This window comes from Typopeltis vanoorti, chromosome 3 (assembly GCF_054136105.1).
Source record: "Typopeltis vanoorti isolate ZY-2024b chromosome 3, IOZ_Tvanoo_1.0, whole genome shotgun sequence".
Taxonomy (NCBI): domain Eukaryota; kingdom Metazoa; phylum Arthropoda; class Arachnida; order Uropygi; family Thelyphonidae; genus Typopeltis; species Typopeltis vanoorti.
In genome coordinates, this window is record NC_143551.1 from 88,596,304 (window position 1) to 88,616,808 (window position 20,505).

Here is a 20,505-nt window from a genome sequence, read left to right on the forward strand (position 1 = left end):
GAATACCCCTCTAGCATTTGTAAAACAAAAAAAAAAAAAAATCCTAAAAAAACTTTGATGATGTCCAAAACAGAGTAGTTCGCTTATGTAATGATTCCTTCTCACACATTCACTTCAGCCACTGTCTTACGAATTTTCGCTTTCTGCTTGATGCCTTTTCGATAATCACTTTTGCCGTCTGTGTTGGGAAAAATAAAATAACTTAAAAATGGTAAAATACTGTAGCGAGAGGCACACATACCAGCCACTGAATTACAACATTTAATACCGTGTTGGACCTCATTTAACGACTTACAGTACCGATCCTCTTCAATTCCCTGCGTACAGTTCCGTAAAATATGGATCGGGAACAGCCTTCCTTCATTAAATGCTTTGGTCAATTGCCGCACACAGGAAGTTCTGTTTGTCCGTACAAGCCTTCTCGGATGAAGGCGATCTCATTCCTGACAGACTCTCTTAAGACCACAGTTACGCCTCTTAGACAAGCAATGTGGATTATTTTTCCACTGATTAAACACCAGAGATATCTCGCCTTTTGAGAAACCAGTCAGGTCTGCTGTTTTCAAAATCTTGGCTCCAGCCAGACGGGCAACCACAATACGTCCTTTATCGAACTCTTAAATTGTTGTCTAAAAACACGTGGTGAAGCAAGTGACCAAGAACATGGATATTCTTTGGACCTTTTTTTAGGGTTATCTTTATATGGCTTGCTAACAGTTTGGAATTCACAGATACAAGTGTGCAGTTCATCTGGACTTGAAGTAAAGATAACTCTGTCATTTGCATTTCGCTCCCAACATTTCGTCCCTTGTAGATAATGAGTAGGTTACAAAAATGTAAATACAGTCAACTCTCGATAACTCGAATTTTTAAAGAAGTCCCAGCCCCTTTAGTGAAGATTCAATGTTAAACCCTCTCAATTACTCGAACCGAACTTCCAATAACTCTAACTTTTCCGAACAAATTTTTAAAATTACATTCATGTACAAATTGTCACGTAGCTTTTAAACTAATTTCTCCCCTTTTGTATGTCTTCAGGGTTCTCTTTCCATTGTGAAAGTATTAACCGGAACTGTTAATCCTTTCACCATGGAAAGAATACATACTCGACCACGAGGGCGATAGTCACGTGGTTAGTAACGGACATGGGGGGAAGGGAACAGTGGACAGCGCCTGTTTGCTGTTTTCGCCGCCTCATTATCGGCGGTGCATCGCGTGAACAAGCTGAGCGTGCAATATCCACATATTATTTTTGCATCTTGATTGATTAATCCTGTGTGTATAATGGCAAAAAGTGTTCCGTCAATAAGAGGCAAAAGAAAATGGGTAGATGAGGACAACCACATTTACGTGTTTTCAAAGAGAACTGTAGATGAACAACATGGAATCTGGGTTTGTGAAAAAAAACGTTCCACCTGCAAAGGGCGTGTTTGGACAGAGGGTTTGAAAGGCCCAGTTGTGAAAGTCGTGACTAAACATAACCATGCAGCTCAAGCTGCAAGGTCGGAAGTATTGCAATTGATTGGTCAAATACGGCAACATGCAACAACCACGAACGAACGGCCACAGCAAATTGTTGCATCAGTAATTGCAGAGGCTCATGCCAGTGTCACTGCATTACTTCCTAAAAAGGATTCGCTTAAACGAACCATTCGTCATGTTCGATGCAACAATGGTACTCCTGCTTTACCGAGCAATCTCCAGGACCTAGTAATTCCACAAAAGTATCAAGAAATTATTATCGATGGTAACGTACAACAGTTTCTGATGTATGATTCTCAGGACAAACTGCTCCCGGGTCGTATGCTTATTTTTTCCACTAGTAACAATCTTCAGTTATTTGCGCGTAGCCAGGAGTGCTTTTCTGATGCAACTTTCAGCACAGCACCCACGCCTTTCCAGCAGCTTTATACAATTCATGTGGCTCAATTCAATGCAGTTATTACAGTGGTCTACGCGCTTCTGCCAAACAAAACTCGTGCCACATACGTCAAGTTGCTTCGAGAAGTTAAAAATCTACAACCGGGTCTCCAACCCCAGCGACTTATGACAGATTTCGAACAAAGTGCCATGCAAGCCTTCCACCAAGAATTTCCTAGTATTGTAAATACCAGTTGTTTTTTCATTTTTCCCAAAGCGTTTGGCGAAAGGTACAGAATGAAGGTTTAAAAGCCCGATACGAACAAGACCATGAATTTGCTCGTTGGATTCGAATGATTCCGGCATTGGCATTTATTCCTCCTGCTAACGTTATTCAAGCATTTGAAGATTTAGTTGAAGCTCATGACTTCCCCATTGAAGCTACGGTGATTGCAAACTACTTTGAAGATACATATATTGGAAGAAGAAGAAGACACCGGAGAGGCCTGCAATTACTCATTTTTGCCATCGAATTGTGGAATGTTTACACATGAACACTGAATGATCAGCAACGTACCAACAACGGCGTGGAAGGGTGGCACAGGGGATTTCAGGAAACTTGTGCTACTTTATTCCCAAATATTTACCGATTAAATTGAGTCTTTAAAGAAACAACAAGGGCTGCACAATTTCGAAATTACACAACTAATTCCGGTAATTCAGGCAATCAAAGAAACAAGAAGTGTGCTGCAATTTCTGCTTGAATCAAAAGAACAGTCCAAGATTTTCAAAATCGTAATGTAATTGATTACCTTAGAGGCATTGTATACAACTTCGAGTTTTAAACAATAATGATGTGCATTTATTCTATTAAAACAAAATAAATTAGGATTATTAAAAATTAGGTGTATTATTTACATTTTTGTAGCTTACTCATTATCTACAGGGACGAAATGTTGGGGACGAAATGCTGGGGGCGAAATGCTGGGGGCAACTTTTCCGGATCCCGTCTTCCATACCTATATAAGTTTGTATATTTGTTTTTCTAAAGATGTGAGTAGTTTTGAGGATACTGTTTCACCTTGTCTTTAGCCTGACTTCATTTCCACCATACAGATGATTCATCAAAACGACTCTTCCCACAGTGTATGCTGATTTCATTATTACACATTTCTCTTCTACTTATTGATGCTGTAGTGATTTAGGCGTTGCACACGTTTTTACTGAATCAAAGGCTTGGCTTCCTCATGAATCCAAGACTAATGAATCCAAGACATAATGGAAGTTATTATTATTCATTGCTTCATTAATAATCTGATATGTAGCTGATTAAGCCATTTTGAAGCCTGCCTGCTCTTTTAGCTGCAACAGTTGCACAAAGGCTATGAGCAGGCCTTTTGTAAACATTTTGTAGATCACCGATAGTACACCAATGAGTCGATAGTTTTTGGTGGGCTACTTCTTCTACTTTGTTTATCAGAATAACAGTACCATTTTCTTCAGATATAGGATAAAACGTTTTGTCCAAGAGTTTGTACATCACTACACGACCTGTTTTTCGAAATTCATCTATGACTCCATCTTCTTCTGCCAATTTTCCATTCTGTATGTTTTGGATGCTCAGCATAAACCTCTTCCAGTAGAATGTCTGGCACTTCGGTTTTTTTCACAGTCTTGTCTTTTCCCATTCTTTTGACATCTTTATATAATAGTGAGTAAAATTCTTCATTTCTTTTTGCTATTTTGTATGTTGACTACAATCATTTGTTTTTTCTGTTCATCAACTACTGTTTGACATTTTTTGACTGGTCTTTTCTTCAATCTTTTATTGTATGAATTGTCAATTGAAAATTCATTCTGCCTCAATACATTTTCGAATTGTTCTGCATAGTTCAGTATATTCAATAAATTTCCGGTTTGTTTCATTTCTTCATTATCGCTCTTTTCCCTCTGATTGTCTTGTTTCTGTTTTGTAGTATCGGCTAGTTGTAGTATTTTATTAATTTTTTTAATTTGTAGTATTAACTATAATTTTATTACAGTATCTCATTACTAAATTTAGTATGCGAGTCTCCTTAGCTGAGTCGGTATTGAGTTCAACGTCCTTTGATTGCAAAACCCGAGTTCCAATTCCTAGGAAACTAAGAAACTTTATTAGGACTTTTCAAGTGAAGGTTAATTAGATGATGACATACGGAGTTGGAAGTATTTCCTTTCCAGGAAACTCTTATTTTTCATCCCGCAACACAAGAAAATCGGACAAGAAGAAAACATACAGTTTATAGTCACAGCAGACAGGATTAAATGCCTTATCATGAGCAGTAATCATATACCAATAACAAAGATGACAAATTACTTATTTGGCCATAACAAACCACTGCTCTTATCACATAAATATAAATAAAAGAAGGGACATACAGAATATATATAACCAGATATACATTTACATCCGATTGCTGCTTAAATGTTTAGTGAGATTTTTTGGCTAGATGGGTGAAGCAAAAATGTTTTTCATATTCCCTGTTATCTTAAGAAAATGTGTGGATGGGGTAATATAGAGCTATAAGCTATGATAATGGCAGGAGGGTAAAACGGCAATAGCCGAGCCTCAGTTAAAACTTCATTGACTACAGCATTACCATCCATTACCCTCGCTGGATACAAATTTTAGTCGCCTCGTACGACATGTATGGGCTACAGTGAGGCTATTCTTATCCCGGCCACCACACGGAGTTGTTTAGTGAGATTTTTTTTTTTTGGAGGAGGGAGGTAGATGGACTGAGTCCTTGACTTTTTATCCCGTCATCTGATTGAGAAAATCTATGAATAGGGTATTATGATTGAGCTATATAAGCTCTGATCATGGAAGGAGTGTAACAGCAATAGGATAGCCTAAGTTTAAACTCCATTGGATACAGCATTGCCATCCATTACCCTCCCTGGATACCCATTTTAGTCGCCTCGTACGACATGCTTGACTGCAGTGGAATTAATAAGTGAAGCCACCTCTAAAAATTAAGACGATCGCCAGGACCACTCCCTACGAGTAGCCGAAAGACGATCCAACTCAGCATTGGTTCCACCCAGTGACTGGCTCCCACCACCACTGAGCAGAACTGCCCATATTCCAGGGAAAAGTATCCACCGACAAGGCCCCTCACGGACCACGCCCTCCCCAGAGACTCAAAATGCTCTCTCAGGCACCCCCCCTCCGAGATCTAACCCCCCCTCACCAGGAGCAAAATTCCGGAAAAAATCTCAGAGAACAAAATTCTGCGTCCATTTTAGTCGCCTCGTACTCTCCACTGCTTGGGCTGCAGTGGAGCTATTCTTATCCCAGCTACCACACGGGGAATTTAGTGAGATTTTACTCAACACTTTATTTCTAAGATCAACTCCATTTCTTTAAATGGTGTCGGAAAAGTATTTATAAAAAAATCAATTTATTTTCAAAGTTAAAATTTAAAGTTATATATATATATATATAGTATTTATAAAAATTATTTTAATATACTATGATATATTTATAAATATTATATATAAATTTATAATATATCTTAAGATATATTTATATATTTGATTTACGGAAGAAAGATCTATAGCGTATCTATGCCATATGTAGACGGGAGAGTAAGAGGAAAGGAGGAATCTGTTAACTGAAAGTTGAGATGGGAGGGAAAAGCTGCTTCAAAGAACAGGGATAGATGGAATGAAAAGAGGAAAAAAGAGAAGATGGTTCTGTAAATTTGAAGCTGAAACAGCCAATGGGTATCTGACCGGGTGTGGAATTGAGTTGATTGGTGATGGTCACTTCAGCAGGACTTACGATCAACTTCTATTGATTTATCTATGATAAATCAATAGAAGTAGATCGAAAGTAAATCAATAACCAGTACTCAGAGCGAATGTTTGTTCGTTTTGAGGACTGGTTATGCCTGCGGTACATTTTAATACTACGTGTAGGCTAAGGGTTATATTATCTGGGACCCCGCTAACTGGAGATAAAAAAATTCATTTCTGGTTACGTTAAGGTCTCCGCTGAGCTACTAATACGGTTGTTGAAAAGGCAGTTAAAAGAACAGTTACAATTAAAATTCAAAATCAGTGCATTTCTTGGCCTGATTGGTCTAGTGGATATCGTCTCTGCTCTCGAACCAAGTGGCTGTAGGTTGGAAGTTCAATATAGCTTGGATGTTACGAATATCATTAGATGATTTTCATCAGGCGGTGTGAAATCGCTGTCTGCGCGGTTAGCCTAGTGGCTCTTCCTCAGCCACAGCCAAGTTAGCCGGTCTTGGGCGTGGACAGCAGGGTTTTTTCCGCTAGTTTATCCTGGGGTTTTTCCTCCCGCAAACAGGCAAACCGGTCCCGAAAACACACAGGGCCGGTTTGCCAAGAATACAGCCAAGAATACTTCGAGGCATAGGAGTGACCATTCTATCCTCGTATTTCGGTTACGGAATCCAAGCATGCATGGAAGGTTGTGGGCCTTAAAGCCTGTTAAAGCCATTGAGATAGATAGGATAGGTGTGAAATCGCTACAACCACCTGGTTATTGAAGGCATAACGTCATTTCTAAAAGTATCGGGTTCGTCTATGCTTGGCTGGTTGGGTGACGTAGTCTGCATTCTAGCTACCTACGTTACCATTCCTGTGACACACGGATTCGCTTTTTGTGAATGACACTTTCATTTAGTTTAGACTAAGAATTCATTCAAGCTCGAGCTGATTCATATAGTTTAGTGCAAACAATTCATGTATCGAAGTAATCGCACACGACCTACCTACCAGTTGGGAATTGAATCATTTATCGGTACAGAATGACATTTTACCATCTTTTTGGTGTTCTGAAGCAGTAACACAAACCGAAAGTTTGAAATCGGAACGTGATTGGTGGAAGAAAATCTTCCAGCCAGTGTACTCGTAAATTAACAAAGCTTTTTTCCACATTTTCTAGGTAACTTGAGTGTTTCGTCCCATAAAAACAGACAAACTAGCCATGGAACATACTGAATGAACAGATATAATACGTTGGCACCCATGGCCTTACTTCGTTCAGCAGTAATTCAGAACAGTTCAACCGAGTTCGATGCTCATGATTATTTTATATAACTTGATCCAATGTACCTTATTTAATCCTCCTTAAGTCAGTTTTGATTGACCCTTCACCCAATACATCCTTATAAAATTACATTAAATTATATATAATTTAGTGTAATTCTATAGAATATAATATAATTAATAAAATAATATAATTATGTAGAATAAGGCGGATTAGTCTTTCATCTTAAATTTGTTTCGCTGATTCTGGGCGATTTCAGTTCTTTTATTAATATTGTTGCTCAGAATTAATATAGATGTCGCTTTTCGTGATGATGATGTCATTTTACACTGCCATGGATTCCGTTACGGTTCTCCTTTCGATTGGTTTTATGCTAAGATGAAATGAAAACGATACTTGAGAAAATGTAAGTTTATATAAAGTTGAAATTTTATTTGGATACATTGTGGAAGGTATTAACAGAGCTAAAGAGACATTCAAACTGTTTATCGATATATATTCTTTGATAATTCGATTTCCCCAGAACATATCAGATGCAGATCCGTTTGAAATAGATGGCTTATTTTTTGAACATCAAATAGCTGATGTTGGGTGGGGGGAGGAGAGTTTTCAACAATGGTTGTTCAACTGTGGTTAAGGGAGCATGCTGTCGTGGGAGGGGAAAAGAATTCATAAGTTTCTCGGTCAATTTATTCAATTCGTATGTTTCTCTTTGCACCATGTTATTCATAGTTGAATTGTTTACGAGTTAAGTATCCTGTCGGAATACAAACGTGTATTCCTTCGGATAGATTGAGCCCTTTCCGACAATGAAATAGATATGTCTTAAGTGACGTAAAAAGGTCAAATTTTTCGACGAATTGTGTTCGATGATCGTAGGCACGAGTCTATTTGTAATTATTTTTAAATGAAGATTAGCTAATCGTTAACGACAAATTAGGTCGACTTTCGGAGCATAATCTAAGCACTTGAATAGATTTTTTTAAAAAAAACTTGCCTGCATAGTTTTAAAACAGTAATACATTGAGCTATCATTTAACAACAACAAAAAATAAATAAATAAAAGCTGCAGAAGTAGTCAAGAAAATAATGATTGGCATACTTCGTTGCTTTAAGACCTTTCTTGGGCCTTTGTTCGCCACCCTCAAACAATCGGTCTTTCCAGTTTTTGTCTTTCAAATCACTGACGCAATTCGAGTCTAACAAGTAAAACATACACGTAGACAGAGTCCTATCTTGTGATTTCTTTTTTGTAAATTTAAATTCATTTCATCTCATTTTCACATTTAAAAGTAAAAATATAATACTGTCATAGTTTTCCCCTTTATATTTCCTGTAAGTGAAGGGTGACGTACTGAAGAGTGACTTCGTTTCAGATCGCATTTTCGTTCTGTTCTTAGAACAGCAACTACGGTTCGTTTGATGGCTCGTGTCATGTTTGTAGCTGTGGCTTGCAGCTACGCTTCACTTCTCAGCACTTTCTTTCTCTCGAGAGCCTTGTGATTTCTTCAGAATGGTCTTGCGCGTCCACTGTTGTGAATCATGCTATTGTGTTGTGGCCTTCTGCAAGATGAAAAATAGTTCCCAATGTCTGAATAAGAAAAAAAAGGCAAACATGACACTGGTTACAATTATCTGTTTAAAATGAACCGACAATAATGCTATATTTGCTGCAAAAGTGAATTCAAATCCAACAACAATTACAAAAGCCTCAGTTTGTGCTCACCAACAGAACGTATTGTTGTGTCGCCATGAAAGATATCTGTGGAAAGAACTATGCTTGTTAATATCTCGCTGTTTGCAAGGAAAACTGCAGTTATTTTCGTGTATCATCTAGCTTGTACAAAGTACCACTAAAGATGAATCTGACAGTCTTAGTACTCTCAATCCCCATGAAGATTTCGTTGAAAGGACCACCTGATCATGGACCCAACAGACTTTGATCTTTGCACTGTTTTTCTTCTTTCTATAGGCCTTGATTAAGGTCATGGATGGTTTGATGATCACACACAGTTGCTTAAACGGCCAACAGGAAAACGCATACGATTAGTCACCGATCGACGAACCGTAAATCCAGCCGGTTGGAAATGTTTGAAATTACGTATGTTATGACTGTACATTGCGTGTGTTCTTCTGACCGATGTCCCTGTTTTATTGGATAAAAATCTCATGCTTCCTGCTCCGTATGAAACCTGCCTTCACTTAAAACAAATTATAAATGTTCTTTAAATGGACTGGATTCGAACCCATGTCTTTTCGATCAAAAGAATTTGATATCGATTAAGTTAAAGGCTTTAACCCAGTAGCGAATCCTAACTAGAAATGAAGAAAAAGCAGCAGGCGACAGCATTCTCTGTTGCTGAACAACAATTTAAATTGTAGAATTATTGTTACTAGCTGTACTGAGAATTCCCGTGTTGTTCACGCGATTTAAGTCATATCTACTGGTCATATATTAGCTTACTAATTAATAATAAATAAAAACTTCCAGTAATTTTTAGAAAGTGAGGAACCCATGCTTCTACTGTGCCTATTCGGCGTTGGGTGTTTGTTGTATTCCTTCATAGACTTCAAAATGAATATTACTGTACTAAACTGAGTTACAATATAACAAGAGGGGGGGATAAAGAACGTAAAGACGTGTGTTAACGCTTAATTTAAGGGGGGGGAATTCAAGTTTAGTGAGTTGAGCAAAAGGATTGAAATGAAATTTATTTGGTAACGGTCATTCTAGGCATTGATCGGTGCATTCACTTTACAATGCCGAACAGGCTGCAATGTCTTGCAGCAGAGCCGTTTTCAGTCGATCGACTAGTTTTCTACCAACTCTAATGTATTCACTATCTTCATTTAAAAAATAACGCCCGTTGTTATAATACGTAGGTACAAACGTATACTGATGTTTCAAGTCACTGAAGATATTTTATTGTCATAAAAGATAAAACGTTTGCTTTCTCCAGAAAATATTTCTAGTGCTCTAACTGCAGATACCAACCGCGCAAAAGAACCACTTCAAAGGGGGATGACGCTAACCGATAAAGCGATGATAGTTTATTAAAAGAACTGCAGACTATCGGAATTAGAGGTTGCGCTCTTGACTGGCTAATGTTTAGCTCGCAAACAGTAAAAATAAAAGCTATAGCACATTTCCTTCAGCTAAATTACGGTGCAGATATCAAGTAAAAGAACCATTTTTGCAGACGACAGTGTATTCACTCTTCACTATAGAAAGCGAAATGCAGAACTAGTAAACACAAATCTGAAAATGCGAACAAACTGGTTTCTCGCTAATAAGCTTACTCTCATTACTGAAAAAAAAACAATTTAGAATTTTCAACTTAGAAATACACGCATTAGTAAAGCCAATTTTTATCCATGTATTCCTAGTAATAACAAAGTAATTAAAAGTATAACTGCATGGAGATAGAAAACGTGAATACTATAACCTTAATTAGAATTAAAAATTGATAATTAAGCTGAAAACCACATTACAGAAGTACCTAAACGAGTAAGATTTACGCTATGTAGATTTTTTAAAACAAGATCTTAGCTGTTGACAATGTTAAGAGTATGATGGCGCTTGGATACAGACTTATTCAGTACGGTATTCTAGACTACAGAAGGTGTCCTGAAAAACTGAACCAAACAGAATAACGTCCGGGAGTTCGGTGACCGAGCGAAGGTCAACCAGAGGACGCCCCATTTTGCATAATCCCACAAATCTTCGATAGAATTCAAATCAGGACTATTGGGCAGAAGAGTACAGTATGATTGGATATACACTCTTCGAACCACGCTTACTCGATGCCAGCTTTGTGATACCGTTGTCTTGCTGGAAGAGTTCAGATCCATCGGGTCACTGTGTTATCTTGTCCGAAATAATCCCTAGATAAAAATTAGCAGTCATCGCATGTTTAATGGGGACGAAAGGATCCAGTGATGTCCATGAGACCAATTCTGATGTCAGCCTGTTTACGGCCAACCGTGCGTGTTGGGTGATCTAGAACGTTATTGTTCTAGCTCAGGAATGTATCTCAGGGACAGTATCTCAGGGTAGGGTGCCTTGCTCTTATGTGTCATCACTATACAAACTCGGATGCATGCTCTTGGGTGATATGTCTTTGTTGTATAACTTAAAGAAAAAAACATTCTCATTCTTATAAGCCTTTGAAGCTGACGATCAATAAATAGTCACTATTCTAAAATTTTTCCATTCCACGATAGGGCAGAATTGTCGCAACCTAAACAGGCATGCTGCAGACTCGTCTTCACATAAGTCATTATTCTTGACATTTATCCTGGAGTCATTCTTAAGTTCCTTCAAAAGTGCCTCGCACCATAGTTGCATAACTTGTAGCACTCCCCACAATTTTTATTTGGAGCCACAAGAGCAAGACTAGAATATTAAAACGGATGGTAGTCACACTGCGTGAAACAGCTGTTTAATGCGCCAATTAGCACGAGAAAAGAGACCTTCCCTTCATCACTTTTTTGTAGCTATTCCTATTATTCAGTGAGCAAATGGACGACTAAACTGGTTAACACGTACCCAAATCGTCAACCCTTTTTTTTTGGGGGGGGGGGAATAATTAGTTTAATTTAGAAAATTAAGTTAACTTGCATAAGTTAATTAGTGCTTCTTCGGCCAAATGTGCTCACGAAGTCAGAAGTTCTTCACACTCCAAGTGAACGCTCTCACGACAGGCGAAGAAATGCTAAGAGATTTGCGATTATTTGATTTACCACAATTAGTGCATTCATATTTAGAAATTACGTAGAGTGTTCTTTCTCCTTTTTTCCCCACTGTTTTATCAATTGAATTTGTGATTTACTTTGGTGTTTACTTTAGCGAAATGCTCTTGGGAAACTTTGAACACTCACCGACTCGTGTACTGGAGAATAACAAAATTATACCAAGAGTTAGCCTACTCAGGCAACCAATAAAAACCGAGAATTTTATTGCTTAACACTTCTGAACTAATGACATTTCAAAGAACTGATCTTTCTCAATAAAGAATTGACTTGCCTCCCTCCTTCGAATTTATTTCAGCATTCCTATCTAGTAATTCAAATTTTATTTTGCAGTATTTTAAGTAACAGTTTAGCTTATTCTATCGTTGCGTTTGTCATATTTCATTGCTAATTAATCCGATCCATACTCTGTTCTATAATGTATTTCTAGGGTTATTACGACATTTACTTCTACCGACAAAGATATTGTGCAGGTTGTCCTAAAGTGCTACCCATTTTGCATTAGAATCATCTCCTTTTTAACTTCTACGCCTTCAATTATTAATTGTAATTTAATTAGCTTTCTTGTGATTCTATCCCTGATACTTCTTAACGATCACATCTCTCCCCCTTTAACATTACATCCACTTCCAACGACAAATTTTAGCTATCATAGAAAGAGGTAATTAATGATCCATCACTCTTTCCGATGTTACGTAAGCTGAAATCATATCCTCTTCGCAGGTTCTCGTGCATGTTGCTTCAGATAATTATCACCAAGTGCATGGAAAACTTTAACATCTTACAATCAGCTGTTTCAATCTCGCATATTAAAATCCTCCACATTAATAATGTTTTAGTTTCCCAGTCTTTAAGTATCAGACCAACAATAGGTCCCTCAAAGCGATGACTAATGGAAAAATATCAGAGTGATTTATGAAGGAGTTGAGTCCAGGAGAAGGCAGATAACTAGTTGTGTACCTCGGGGATCAGTAGTTGGTTCTTCTGTATTGTACATCAATGATATAGGAAATAATTTGAAGGGAAATACTGAGTTGTTTGCTGATGGAACGAAACTGGTAAGAGTAATGGTAAATGAAGGTAATGCAGAGATCCCGCAGGAAGACTTACATAGACTAGCAGTATGGGCAAAGGTAAATGTCTACCAGCTTTATGTGGCCAAGTGTAAGGTGATGCACTTTGGAAAGAGATCACAAACTGTACACTATACTGATGGAACTAAACTGATTGGGCAATGGACTTGGGAATAACTGTGGGCAGTGAGTAGAAGTTTAGAGGGCTTATTGCCAAAACAGTAAATCAGATTACATGATTGTTGAAGACCCTAACAAGCAGGGGTAGAGAAGCTATTGGCTTCCTTTATAAGGCTATATTTGGGATCTACTCACCAGATTCCATGGGGATGAAGTGGTAGAGAGGATTCAGAGACGAGTGACAAAGATTTTGGCAAAGGTTTTGTAGGATTGACACTTAAGACTTTTTCAGTACAAAGAAGGAAAGGAGAGAACAAGGGGAACCCGTGGAAATTATGTAAGAATGTAATTAGCAGGGTTATTGGGACTAGAGAGTTTTCCTTGAAAGTTGGAAAGGGTTGCCAGAGGTGATTGTGGTTATTTCGTCAGTGAATGAGTTTAAACAGAGGTATGATAGGCATTGTGTGAATAATGGGGATCCCGGTATGAGTCTTCTGACTTCAATGATATATTTGTATAATAAGTACTGCATTTCTCAACCTTTCCTCCCCATGAATACAAAATCCACCATCGATCTTTCTAGGCAAGTAGCAACAAGTGGCCCGTTCCTCTTTTCCATATTCGGTCTTAAATTCAAAAATTCACTTCTCTATCAAGAACGCTACTCTTCACAAAAATTTATGGAAGCTCCACTGCGATGACAGAAACCAAACAACACTTTTAGCATGCATTTCTTTTATGTGAATTTTGCAATTTACATTTTTTTCCTCCTATTCCTTCAGTTATGAACTGACATCCAGAAAATAAGTCGCATAATTTGAGTTTTCTATGTTATTTAAATAAAACATTTAAGCTTCTCAAATACTTAACAAAAAATAATCAATATTTTAAAATAATTTAGAAATATTTTAGTTAATTGTAAGAAAAAGCAAACACCTAACGAACCTATATGAACAATCTATGTATTTATTTGAAAGAATTTTCGCATTGCAAGTAAAATCTAATTAATTTTCCGAATTAATGATTATGAGCCAAATACTTGAAATATTAACGCTTCTTTTTCCTTGATGGAAATTATCAATTATTAACAAACGCGATTATTACATTCTATTAAAAATTGTGTACTTTTAATTTTCGTTTGGCAATGCATTTCGTGTTCTTTTTAATTTATATTCTTTATTAAAAATAAGTAAATAAAATTAATTAATAAAAATAAATTTTATATTAGTAGAAATACTGGTCATTTGTGTAAATGTCTATCCCTGTTTTATTCACAAAAGGGAATCGGCATCAATTGTGTTTTTTAGATATATAGATAAAATCATTAAATAACAAAAATGTACTAATAAATTTCTTGTTTTTTTTTTAATAAATTTTATTTTTATTAATAATTTATCAATAATTTTGAGAATATCTAATACACCTTATAATTTTTTTCTTAATACTTGTATTTAAGGTTGCGGTCATTAAATAATATTGATTAGTTATGTAATGAACATGCTTGTAACGTAATATTTTATATTTTATTGTATGGAACTTGCTCATTGCTCACTTTTCGTTGATAATTTAGTGAACGAACAGCTTACACTGAGTTGGTGACATGACGTCACTTAAAAAAAAGAGTATCGGAAAAGTGCTTAAAAGTTTACTATTCTTTTTCCCCCATCTAAGAGAGCATTTAAGATTCCCTTGCCTGGGGATATTATTTGGAAATAATTTGAGTTTCAAATTTTATGTAAATTTAATCAGCATCAACGGAAAGACGAGATTAAGGAGAAATTAAATACGAAGATTTCAAACTTCTCTGAAATTGGCAGAGAAATGTAGCAACTGCTTTCTGAACAGAATTAAGTTTTTTTTTTTAAACTAACATGCCATTAATCGATGTCATTGTTTCTCATGCGGAATTGTTTCCCTACTTTGGTTGCAGTGTTGCAAAACCTATTAGAGGATTATCTCTGAAGAATATCGGAAATAAATACTAAAAGGATTTTATAGTCGATATTAGACACGTATCTTATTAACACTGATAACCGAAGGCTAATAATCCTTTAGATATCAGATACACATTTTCTGATGAACAAAAACGCGTTACTTTTATACGCATGCTAATTACCTATCTTAATTTTACATTGTTATAGTAATTAGATAATTTTCTCAAAGCTTTGGAGTGTTACCTATCACCCTATAAAAAAGCTTATCATTTTTCAATCTGATTTCTTCAATATGACCTGTGAATAGGCAGTGAATGCTTTGAGATTTAGGATGTGACGTCATGATTTATAAGTATTTCGAAAACGAATCAAATAACACCAATTTTTTAATTTTGAGATAATGATTTAAAAAAAAAAATTCAATTTATCGACACATTGAAATAGCGAAAATAAAAAAGTAAATGAAAATTATTGGAGAATTTGCGAGTGAGAACAATCGCAGATTTCTCATCTCAAACTAAGAAACAAGTCATTTTATGGAAATTGGGAAAGGTAAGAATCGATGAAATTAAGTTTTAATTTTAGATATATATTCATAAACTTCGAAAATCTGTTCAGAATCTATTTTTCGTAAAATCGATTTTTTTTTTTTTTTATTCCAGATCATTCCAAGATAATAATTTCCCAATGTTTCGAATATCCTATTATATTGTAATTAGCAAATTTGGTGTTTGAAAGGCAACTGTAAAATTCAGAAAGGTCGGAAGGCTAAAGTGACACAAGAAAGTTTTTTGTATATGATAATAAATAAATGTTAATATAAATGTTAATTAGGAATATAATAACTATTCCAATATCTAAAAGAAAAATTATAATAACAGAATACTAAGTTAAAATACTTTAGTTAGTTATAAGAAATTGTAAAATAAAGTAATTTCAATAAGCATCTTTTTAAATTTTACATTTATTTTTAAAAACTATCTAAACACCATCCTAAATTCACGATCAAGTAAACTGTTAAGATGTGGAATCGGCTATAAAATTTCTGCGGTTCATGGGAGAGCGAGAGTCCTTTTTAGGACTTCCAGGGTAGCGGATAGCAATGCTGTAGCCAATGAAGCTTTAACTGAGGCTCGGCTATTGCCTTTACCCAGCCATGACTAGAGCTTTTTAGCTCAATAACACCCCATCCACACAGATTTTCTTCATTCAGATGACGGGATAAAGAGTCAAGGACTCAGTCCATCGCCCAGTTCTTATTAGAACTATTAGATAAAATTTCTGCATCAGCTGCTACCTACATTCATTACAGAAATATGTTAATCATTTAAATTATCATTAAATACTTATTAAAGATCACTTATCAATAGCAGTACAAGCAATACTTTTGCATTTTGCAATAATTCCAGCATGGGGTTTTTATTTACATATTTTATTTTAACCTACCAAAATTTGTGGGACGCGATAAAGCTTGTTTTACTGGCAGAAATGAACAGTTCGATTGCAGATTAACCGCAATGATAATTCTTCCAAAGCACCGTACGAAATTGTCTAATTTCGGATAAACGTCGGTGGTATGAGTTCACCTCTTACTTTAAAGCATTAGTATTATTGCTTTAAAGTAAGAGGACGGTGGAGGACTTGCTCTAATTTTGCGGTTTTTCATCCCACCTGACGTTGTGTCGATATTTCAGGTAATGCGATCCTGCAATATTTCGATGATCTTTTCGCAATCGTTGCTTTGTGGCAATGAGCATTATCACAAATCTTCCACAGTCTGGAACTAGTAGAATTGTCCAGAACTTTAGTGTAATACTTACCAATCATGATTCTATATACTGTGGATTTTATTCCCACATAATTGAGAACTACCTCCAAATTTCCTCGCTAATACAACACGCTGAGGTAAAAAGTGTTTTTCAGGTGGAAGAGATTGCTACTAACTCGTCGCTTCATACGACTGATTTCCATTAACTGTCCGAATTTTATGACTTTGCTGTGACCAACTGACAATAACTTTTGGATTCCCCCCCCCCCAGCTATTCCGTCAAAATCTAAGGCAGACAGTTCTCTGCCTTTGACGGAAGCATACTTGATGGGATTGCTTGCCTAAATGATGGCTGACAGAAATTTTTATTTGGAGATGAAGTAATAAGCTTTTAGAAGAATGTGGAATCCTTGTCAGTATTTAGGCCTAACCGGTAGCATCTTCAGTTTGGTGTCAACAATATACTTCCATGGTTCGGTAAATTGCGAACTATGGAATCAGTAACTTAAATGTTTTTTTTTTTCTTGACAAATGTAAATGCAAATTACTCACCGTTAAGTTTCTTTGATCGTGGGATATGAAGGCGTTTTATTGTAATTTTATTTTATGTTTTGCTTGCTTCTTTCTAAAAAGCAAGATCCTCACAATATCTACAATTCTTCGATCCTAATCTTTAAGGGACTATCTAGTGAAGAACAAGAGACATTAAGTACTATAGTTTTTACAGAACAATCTTGTATAATTTCTCACAAACAAATCTCTCGACTTCTTTGAATCACTTTGATAATAGCCATGTGGTCAAACTACTTCACTATCTAAAACAATGGATTTCACTTCCACTCCTGACACTAATCTCGACTGAAAAAAATGCCCACTAGCAGTTTCACATCTGGTTCGTAAAAGTACATTAAAAAACTACGTCAATTGTAAATTCTATTCAGCAGCCATATTGATGACTTCTCAGAGATTAACTCTCCACATTGCACCGAAATTCGGTGTTTACTTTCTGTTCGTTCTACAGGATAAAAAGGAATCCCCAACTTCAAGGAACTTCCATTTATAGAAAATTAACGTTTTTATGATAGTGATATTGAGTCTATATATTTTATATACGCTTTCGTTATATGCATTTTTTTCTGTAATTATGTTCTGTAAATACAAAATATACGTACTTAGTATTCTCATTTAAAACATCAAGTTCCCGGGGGGGGCAGTATTATTCACATCAATCGTGGTCTACACACAGTGTATGCATTGCTGTTAATGTTGACAAAGAACAAATAACTTAAAGCTTCTTACATACTTATTAACCTCTTCTCATAATTCTTTCACAGATCTTGGGTCAAATTTCGAATTGAGCCCTCTAATTTGTCTTTTCGGCATTACTGCTGCATGGTAATAGATTTTCAATTTTGCACACAGAAAACATTCCTCTTTTAGGAATGTTTTCATTAGTTGGTACCAATTTTGAAATCTTATTTTAATTTATTAGACGATCGATTCATGTTAAAAGTTTATTTGAAAAATTAATAGTAGAGATCTATTTTGTTCAACTTATTTTCAGTTGAACATAGGCATACAACATACTTTACGTTATTTCAGATTTGTTGCTAGTTTTATAGAAAAAGTTTCAAATAATACTCCTGATATTTTTACTCTTCTAGTATTTTATCATTCGAAAATTAAAAGATTCCATGGATTCACTCAAAAAATAGCGGTCCAATGGCCTAGTAGAAAGTGTACCCTTTTTCCAACCGCTAATTTGTGGGTTGGGATTCCCTTATAGGTAAGGATTGATGGGAGAAGAATTCCATCGGCTAGTCTGAGACTCGATCCTGCTTATTTGGAGTCCTTAAGTAACTTATACAGGTTCCGTGTTTGCTCTTTGGAGCAAGATTTCGAATTAAATCATCCTCACCACAACTCGACAACCAAGCTGCTGATATACTAAAGATCTCCAGCCATTCTTAAATGAGATTAACATAAAAAAAAAAACTGTTGATCCATTGCGCAGATAAATCCTGGTTTTTGCTTATTATCTAAACAACAGTCAGTCAAAACGTAACACCTAAATAACCTTCTTCATAACACAACACTAAACTGCAGTAAATCTTTCTACAATTTCACAGTATTAGTAGGATTTACTTCTATAAAGCAAATCTGACAATCTATTGCAATCTGTTTCTATTGTGTTCATTCTATAAAAAGTTGAGAAAACTGTAAACCAGCATTGGAACGAGGGGAGTATAATGTTTACAAGGATTTAGAGAGATTTGGAAGAAAACTCCGCCCTACCCATTGGCTCACTTCCTTTCTGAATCCTTAGACAGAAAGAAGCGTTAAATATAACCTAATGATACAAAATGTTTTTATGAAGCTTTGCGAAACTCCTCTTTGCTTTTACGTAAATCCCCAACGATCAGTGGTAATGTTCAACCGTTTATTCCGAATACTGCCGACAGATATTGCACGGGAAATTATTTAACCGTGTAGGAAGTCAGTCCGTTATTTGACTCTTCGTGCTATTTAGGTAGAATGTTAAAATTAATAAGACACCTCCGTGGATTTTTAATCGTGAGAATCTAAAAAAAGACAGATTATGTTCTGATGGGAGGTTTTTTTTTTAATTCTTTTAACAGGCAAATCTGTCAGATGAACACAAACAAATATATTCGACTTAACTCCTAAACATTCCAATGTATGTGGATGTGGTATATCACTATAGTAGAGCTATAATTAATAACAGAGCTGCTTTGAATGGACGGATAGCTATAGAACTTGCCTAATTGCTCTAGCTCGAACAGAATTTGAAATGTTTGCATTATTGTGTAATTCTGTCATCCATGTCTGCTATTAAGTAAAGAAATTGATGTAATATCGCGTAGTTTTAAATTCAGTTTGTAAGACACTGTTTAAACTGTAATACACAAAAGAAATATGAACTTCTCGTTTGCTTTGTCTGGAATTGGTCATTATGTAGTTTTTCTTTATTTGCCTATTTCATGCTCCTTTCTATAGAACAAAGCGAGATCTCTTTCTCTGATTTTTCTGAATAAGTTGCAAGAACGCATATCTAGATAATTATCTTATTTAATGCAAAAAAAAAAAAAAATATAAAGAGGACACCAATATGATCCGAAACAACATTTTAGATTATGGTGTGTCTTGTTTCCCTAGTAGGTTAATCATTAATTATTTCATTTCCCATCAACATCATATTATATGAAATATTATTATTATAATAATTGGTGTATTAAGTTTGTTTATTAGTACAAAGTTTTTCCAATTTCTTACAAGAAAATGATAATTAAAAAGAGATGCTTTTAAAAAAGCAAAAAAATTATTTAATCATTTTATTTTAAATATTGAAAACACAATTGATATATCGATTTTTCGCGTTTTCATCCGAAGAATTGCCTTTTTCCATTTTGAGATATTTCACGTTACATTCATTTGACAAATAAATATCACTTAAGTGATCGAATACTATCCTATCCTAATTTACGCTCACGCGTAGACCTACACATTTTACCGTGTAGGCATTTGGAACCGAAATCCTACGGAATAGATTGGTTACTCTCTATGCTTGGAGGTGTCCTATATCTGTAGAAGCGTGTGCTCACAGGATCGGTTTGCCTATTCTGGGGAACGAAAAACCCGATTTTCCAGGTGAAAAAACTCCCCATATGAGACCGGCTAACTCACCTTTAGTCGAAAGAGACCAAATAAAGGTTCCTCAAGTCATGGACGGGAATCAAGTCCAGATCTTTCCGACCAAAGGACTTCGTCTATACCGACTGAGGTACGCAGGCTCTTGATCGAATATTATAAAAATGAAAACTGGTGGCCCAAGATGTTTTTTTTTTTTTTTTTTCAATAATAAAATATTAGCTTCTTACAACTCAAACTAAAAATGCACTTCTATGGCACATACAG

At 35.8% G+C, this 20,505-nt stretch overlaps 1 protein-coding gene across 1 annotated transcript; it reads left to right on the forward strand.

The window, feature by feature from the left end:
- The first annotated feature begins 1,284 nt into the window (after positions 1 to 1,284).
- LOC150108361 (uncharacterized) lies at positions 1,285 to 2,169 on the forward strand. The gene has a single exon (XM_090390452.1). The coding sequence runs from the start codon at positions 1,285 to 1,287 to the stop codon at positions 2,167 to 2,169; it is 885 nt and encodes a 294-aa protein (XP_090246578.1).
- Positions 2,170 to 20,505: the final 18,336 nt, after the last annotated feature.